Source organism: Drosophila sulfurigaster, chromosome X (genome assembly GCF_023558435.1).
Source record: "Drosophila sulfurigaster albostrigata strain 15112-1811.04 chromosome X, ASM2355843v2, whole genome shotgun sequence".
Taxonomy (NCBI): domain Eukaryota; kingdom Metazoa; phylum Arthropoda; class Insecta; order Diptera; family Drosophilidae; genus Drosophila; species Drosophila sulfurigaster.
The window spans coordinates 31,427,617-31,434,828 of record NC_084885.1 but is presented as its reverse complement, the minus strand read 5'-3'; the positions used below and the strand labels follow the sequence as shown (position 1 = coordinate 31,434,828).

The 7,212-nt window shown below is 35.8% G+C and overlaps 1 protein-coding gene across 1 annotated transcript; it reads left to right on the top strand.

Annotated features, from left to right (window-relative positions):
* The first annotated feature begins 515 nt into the window (after positions 1-515).
* LOC133849054 (uncharacterized) lies at positions 516-6,687 on the top strand. Its single transcript, XM_062284900.1, has 3 exons — positions 516-572; positions 5,630-5,936; positions 6,001-6,687. Exons 1-3 carry the CDS (start codon positions 523-525, stop codon positions 6,631-6,633), a joined length of 990 nt encoding a protein of 329 aa, XP_062140884.1. The 5' UTR covers positions 516-522; the 3' UTR covers positions 6,634-6,687.
* The last annotated feature ends 525 nt before the right edge of the window (positions 6,688-7,212 follow it).

Here is a 7,212-nt window from a genome sequence, read left to right as displayed (position 1 = left end):
ACTTTCATTAAGAACTTTTTTCAAGCAACCGATGGTACTTGGATTAGTTCTTCTAATCTTTCTATCGATAGTACACAATTAATCTGTTTACTATCGATGATATATATAGAACTAACTCTTTACAAATAACAGCTTCTCTTTATCATATATAAATATCATATATGAAGAAAAATGGTTATTTTTATACATACTTTCATTAATCACTCAGCTATATCTTACTATCGATAGTTTAGAATATAAATATAAATCGCATTTTTCCATAAAAGATATTTAAATTGAAAATATTAAAAAAAAGAAAGTTCACTCCAATTTAGCATTAATAAGTTATCAATAATTGTATGGAAAACCCTCGTAAAGAGAGAACTTACTCAGCGTTTGATTGAAGCTCTTCAAACCCCGCATAGAAATTAGAGTCACAAAATCAGTTCGAACTTGGGGAATTCGATCGAATGAGAGGCAACTTGTTTGTCATGCCAAAGAATCGATCATCCGATTGAAGCGCAGTTGATTCTCGAGAGTTGCATGGCAAGCAACAAAAAATTAAGTAAGAAACGTGAGCAGGAAATGGAGCCGTAAGTGAAGTGCAGACATATTTCTTTAGGAAGAGGTTGAAGACTCCTTTCTCGGTTCGATTTGAACTAAACTTGTAGAAATTAAAAGAGTGTTGTTCCTGCTCCTTCGACTTGGCTTCAATCATTGACAGTTTAACAAAGTTCAAGTGACAATTCCCAGCATCGAGATGACAGACAATCTGGTAAACAAAAAGTAAATAATCTGATATATAGTTGGGTTCTTTAAGTAGTATTAACATCTGGGTGCAGTCTCTGAATATGGAATCGATATTCTCTTTCCATAATCAAATAGCTTAAGCTTCTCGTTTGTTGTGCATCATAATCAGGTTTAAGCCAGAATACACTGCTATTTCAATGTGCGATCCAAGGCACTAAAGTTGGTCACCGATTCCAAAGCATCGATCACTTGGATGAGATGCATGATCTCCATGTCCAGAGCATGCAAACATTCATGGGCAGATCAAGTATCGTTATCTTTATGAGTTATATAAATGCATAATCCGCATAAGCATTGATCTGATGCAAACTTCACCTGAATTGAATTGAAGTCGTTAATTTACTTTCTATTATATGCTTTGAGTTTAGATACTTACATTGATCTAAATAAATAAATAGAATTGAATTTCTTAAATTGTCTACAAACGCTTTACTCCACTTAACTTACATTCATAAGATCCTTGAGACAGGACTTTCGATGAGCAGCTCAAATGCGATTGTTTGTTTGCTCTCATAATTTCAATCAGTCGCAAAAAGTCACCTAAGAAGTATTTTAGTTAAAGTTTTGCTTTAAATGATTCCTTAAGAGAAACTTCTACTTACTACTTTCGAAAAATTCAACTGCGAGTATTTCTGTTTTACTGTTGATCCAATCCAGTTGCATCTGGACAACGCTGAAGGTTATCTTTGATATTTCAACAAATTTTCTAACATTGAAAGATGTGCAAAATAATTTATAGAAATCTAGCTCAAGTTTGACTTAATCTTTTGTAAACAGCTGAGAAAATTATTTAGTTTAATAATTCTAAGTACTTGAGTTAAGGAAGATATTATCAAAAGTTAAGTTTAAGTTAAGATCTCATCACAAAAATAACTAACTTACATATTATTTCTAAAGTTCAAAATATACTTCAATAACCATAAAAATTAAATTAATCATTTTGCTGTTTATTTAACTTTTACTTCGCTTTTGATATGTAAAAATAACTAATTGATATACATTATATTATTTCTAAAGTTCAATTACCTTAAACATTTAATGAATCTTTATGCTGCTTACTTAACTTAAACTTAATTTTTGATAATATCTACCTTAACTCAAATTCTTAGTAAGATTATTATAATATAAATGTATAGAAATAAACATTATCATAATAATTTTAAAATAATGATGTCAAGACAAGTTATGTATAATACTTATTTAAGCTCAATTTCAATCAATCTCGAAACTTGATTAATTTAAATTTTTTTTAGTATGATATTTTTTAAGACAAATCGTTTTGAAGGCGATATTAGCTATAACAAAAAATAAATCTATAATAGAGAGTGCTTGATTATTCTTATGCGGTATTATTCTTAAAATATACCAAAATAAAATACTGAAAAAATTCAAAAATATACCAAAGACTGTGTTTGGTATATCGATGAAGGAATACATATATTTTCTTAAACATAATTTTCAATTCTTAACTTTGAACTTTTCAATTTAAGTTCCTTTTTTGTTTTGCTATAAAATTGATATTTCCCAGATTCCTCAGAATCATTTTATATTATATCATAATTGTTATATCCCAAATTTCATAGAATCATATTATAATGATATCATAAGCGGAAGCCATGGAAATTTGTCATATTATAAATATGAGATTTGTTTATATGAGGAAGTCAGAATCAAACTTAGGCAGACATTCGATGTAAACAAAACAAAAATGTTTGAAGAAAGCTGTCTTTGTTTATGGGGAAATATGAGACCAGAAAGTAATGTGGTCTATCCTGAAGAAGGGAAGAGTGGAGATAGGGAGAGAAAAAGAGAAGAAGAGAAGGAGAGAAGAAGAAAAAGAAACAGAGATTGAGCTCGCCAAAATAATTGTCAATTTAGTGAGTTGAAATAATATTGAAATTGAACACATTTGCTTTGAAGCGGCTTCCAACTGTCTTCCCACAGACCCCCCTTCCCTTCCCCTTCCCCTTACCCACCCCTTTCCCCTCATCTTCGTTAACAACTAGAAAATAGAAAATAACAAAAAAAAAGGAACGCCTTCAGGCTTCTATCGCTGGCAACAACAAATCAGCTCATAATGACATGAAAATCTGTTGGCTTTTGTGGCACGCCTACCCCTTGCTCCCCACCCCTCCCCCTCACTTTACCACGCCCCTTGCCGCCTTCCGAACAGTGGCCAAAAAAAAAAAAGTGCCAACTGTATGTCAACAATTTGTCTTAAATTAGGCGTAAAATTTACAGATTGCCCGCTTCGAAAAATAAACAACGAACTCACCCCTAAAAAACCGAACACTACAAAACGCAGCATAGACGAGTAGTAGATACCCTGTAAATTAAGATTACATTGCAAATTATTTCATTTAACTCTTTAAAGCTTATTTTCGCAACTGAATAAAATGTTTAAATGTGCTGAATTAAAATTTTCTGTTACTATTGTAAATTGACTGACTAGCAGATACTCTGTAATTCAGTTAAAAGTCACCTATAGTCGCTAAAGTTGAAGGTAAAGCACTGCAATTCACAGGAAAACTAAAATATAAAGCTATAATATTGTATTCAAGCGAAAGCACGACTAAAAGATACCCTGTAAACTAAGGTTGCACTGCAAATTACTTCATTAAAATCGATCAAGTTTATTTTTGCAGCTAAATAAGATGATTAAAAGTGCTGTACTACAATTTGCTGTTACTGTTGTAGATTGACTGACTAGCAGATACTCTGTAAATTAGTTAAAAGTGACATACAGCCGCTAGAGTGGAAGGTAAAGTACTGTAATTCACCGGCAAACTTAAATATATAGCTTTAATATTTTATAAAATCGTAAGCCTGACTAGCAGATACCCTGTAAACACTTCAAATGGTCTATGGCACTGATTAATTACATAATAAAAGTGTTTTATTATGCAAAACTTATCGATCTGATGCTGTGTAGTAAATCGATCAACTCATAGATACCCTCTAATGTGAAAACGACTGTTAAATACCCTATAAAGTAGAAGAAGTTACACTTTTGAATCGAAAATGAAGAATATCCATCCATCAAGTCGTAAATACCTTCTTCAGCTGGCATACAGGGTATAAATAGCCACTCAATATGAATGCTAATAAGAGGGTAGTTGCTATTAATCGTCATTCTGATGATGATTATCGTTATCGTTATGATTGTTATGCCACTCTTTATCCACTCTACACGTTTCTTCATTTTTTTTTTTTTTTTTTGGCCACACTTGTGACACTTTTCAATTGCACTACATGAGAATGAGGAGTGGGAAGGGGAAGAGGAAGGGGTACAAAAAGAGGGGTGGGAACAACCCTGCCCAGCTAATTTGTTGCTTTTATGCGCTCGTAATTGAAGTTGAAGCTTACAGTGAGAACATTGATTGCGACTTTTTGTGGACAGGACAATAATAGATAGATTAGCAGCGATATAAAGAAAGATACTGCCATAAGCTGATTTGCATAATTGGCTGATAAATCTGGCACAATGCCAATGCACCTTGCGCTGAACAATTTACTACTTTGTCAGATACTATCTAAAAACGCGAATTTTAATTTGGTTTGCTTGTTGAAGGAGAGCATAAAGTGAGGTTAAGTTGAATGCACAGCACTTAAGTGTGTACATATGTATGTATGTGTGTGTTGGTTGTAATGACATCACACTAAGGTGATGACTGTCTCCTGAGCTGAGCTGAGCTGAGCTTTTGTGCAAAATATGCATAATTAAAATACATATCAAAATGCACAATGCCGCGCATCGTCTTGTGCAAAAGTTGTTAATCTTTTCATGCGGCTGCATAATTAAAATCTGAATATGCAAATTCTATACACAAATGGGCCAAATGGCAAATAACAAAAATGCAAAATGAACACACGAACACATGGCGAGAGAAAGGAAGAAGACGAAACACACACACACACATACATATATATACGTAAGCTAGCAACAACAACTTAACAGTCGCCGCGTGCTCGTTAACAGTTAGGCAGCATGCTTTGGCCTCGCAACTGTGTTGTTGTCTCTTTCTGGCAGTCGCACATTTGCGCTTTTAGCTGTCGCGACTTTGTCGTCGTCGTCGTTGTTGTTGTTGTTGTTCTTGTGCGCTAGCAAAGTAATTGCAAAATATGAATGCATAATGAGCAGATATTTCCAAGTGTGCAAAGAAACTTCAAGCAGCCAACTGCATGGGTGGGTGGGGGAGACGGGAGGGGGGCAGCCGTAGATGGGCGTGGAGCGGCAACTTTTATGCTAAAATGCGCGAGTCGCGCGTGCACTTGCATTTTGCCCAGCATCGACAAGGACACACACATACATACATATACACAGCGAAGACGCTGCTGCTGTTGTTGTTGTTGGGCCGTAGCACACATTCCACAGCTTGTGCACAAAGAGAGCAAAACAAAATGGCGCACTTTCGAGTGCTTTGCAGCTCATTAAAATAGTGTTAAGTTGTCTGAGCCAGCCCAGCAGCACAATATAATTAATTTCTCAACACGATAAATTGCAATTTGCACACTAAATATCTGTCATTATCAATATGCTAAATTAATTGCAAGTTTTCGTCATAGCAAGCAACTAGTCAAAAGTCACAATTAAATTGGCGTAGCAATCAGCTTGATGCCAGTTAAGTAGGCTACGATTAATTCGTCATAGCAATCAGCTTCATGCCAGTTAAGCAGGCCACGATTAAACTTGTCATAGCAATCAGCTTTATGCCAGTTAACAAAGCTGCTCGCGCCTGCGAAAACAAACATGGCTGACATCCGATAAACATATTGACGTCTCATTCACACACATGTGCCACATATAACTCTTCTCATTCTCGCACACTTCTCTTTACAGCACAGTTGCCATTCGCCCGCAAGGCTTTGCCATTGAGCAATTGCGTCAAATACTTGACCACTCGAGTCTGAAGGACAAAACGCTCTTTGTGCACATCACGGACAATGTGCTCGAGCTAATCGATGGCATTATTCAGCTGATGTCACGCGAGGAGATCGAATTCGGAGCCGAACCGTTGGCAGCGTTGCACGTGACCGGCATGATGGTGTACATGATGCATCACGATGATTTGGCCAGCACCCAAGTGCAACGCACGATGTTCATGCAGCGTTGCTTCGATTACATGGCTTGCACCGAGGAGACGCATGTAAAGCATGTGAAACACACTTATTGATGAAATTATGATGATTTGATTCGTGTCCTTTGAGCAGGTGCATGAGTTGTGTGGGCAAATCCTTTGCATGCTGGACATCAATGACTCGGACATTATGCTGAATCTGATCATTTGCTGTCGCAGTGCCAGCCCCTTGAATACGATGGCTCAAATTGTCTGCAATTGCCTGCTGTGGGCCATGCTCGATAAACTCACGGATTTGGGTTTCGATTCATATCGTTTGCGTGCTTATCCCGAAATGATGATGGCCATTGCCATGGTGAATCCTTTGGACTATCTGCAAAACTATTTGCACTCACTCAATCTGATTGTGCGAGTCATTGCCGCACTTTTGATGGCTGGGCCGTATGGCTCCATTGAGAAGCTGCGCAATGAAGTGGGGCTGCCACTCGATATGCTGGTGCTGCCGTCCGATGATGCTGCCGTACTCTTTCGCTGGCTCAACACCATTGTGAAGGAGCTGCGCAGCGAGCTCCAAGTGCGCGATACTCGTGTCCAGGAGCGCATGGTTGTGCTGGAGACAACGTGTGAGCTCATGAAATTGGTGCACGCCAATCTCACCGAGTTTTATCAACAACTCTACAGCTGCACGGACTTTGACAATGACGATGGCTTCGTTTCGGATCAACCGTGTGATGAGCATGGCGAAGATTTCGAGTGTTTGTTGTAAAACTTACTTTTATTATATTAAATCTATTATTTAATAGTACACTTAATAAAAGAGAAAAGAGAGTACTGCTGGAGTCTGCGACTCTATTGTAAAACTAAAAATAATTAATTCATCCAATAAAATATGATACCTTTTAAACTTTTTTCATTTAAAGTTGCGTCAACAATTTGTAAAAAAATTATAATATTACTCAAAGGTATCATAAATTAGTATATTAACTAGCTCTAACTTTAAACATTGACCACGCGAATATTTAAAAGTGTTTTAGACTGATAAAAACGAATGGTATTTTAAAAAAGTATCTTATCCCAAATTTTAATGGTTGATCTCTAAAATTTGCAATACTAACGATATTTCCTTTTTGCTCTATCTCTCAAAAATTCAAAGATTACCTAACTCCCATAAAAAATAGTTTAGCCTTGAATTCTTAACCACAAAAGAAAATTTTTCTTAAAACAATAATAGAATATTAAAAAAAAAAGCATTATAAAAAATAATTATAAAAATAATTCAACTTTAAATTGCAAGTCACAACAAGTTGCAGTGCTTTCACAACTTTTAAAGGCTACCAACACAATC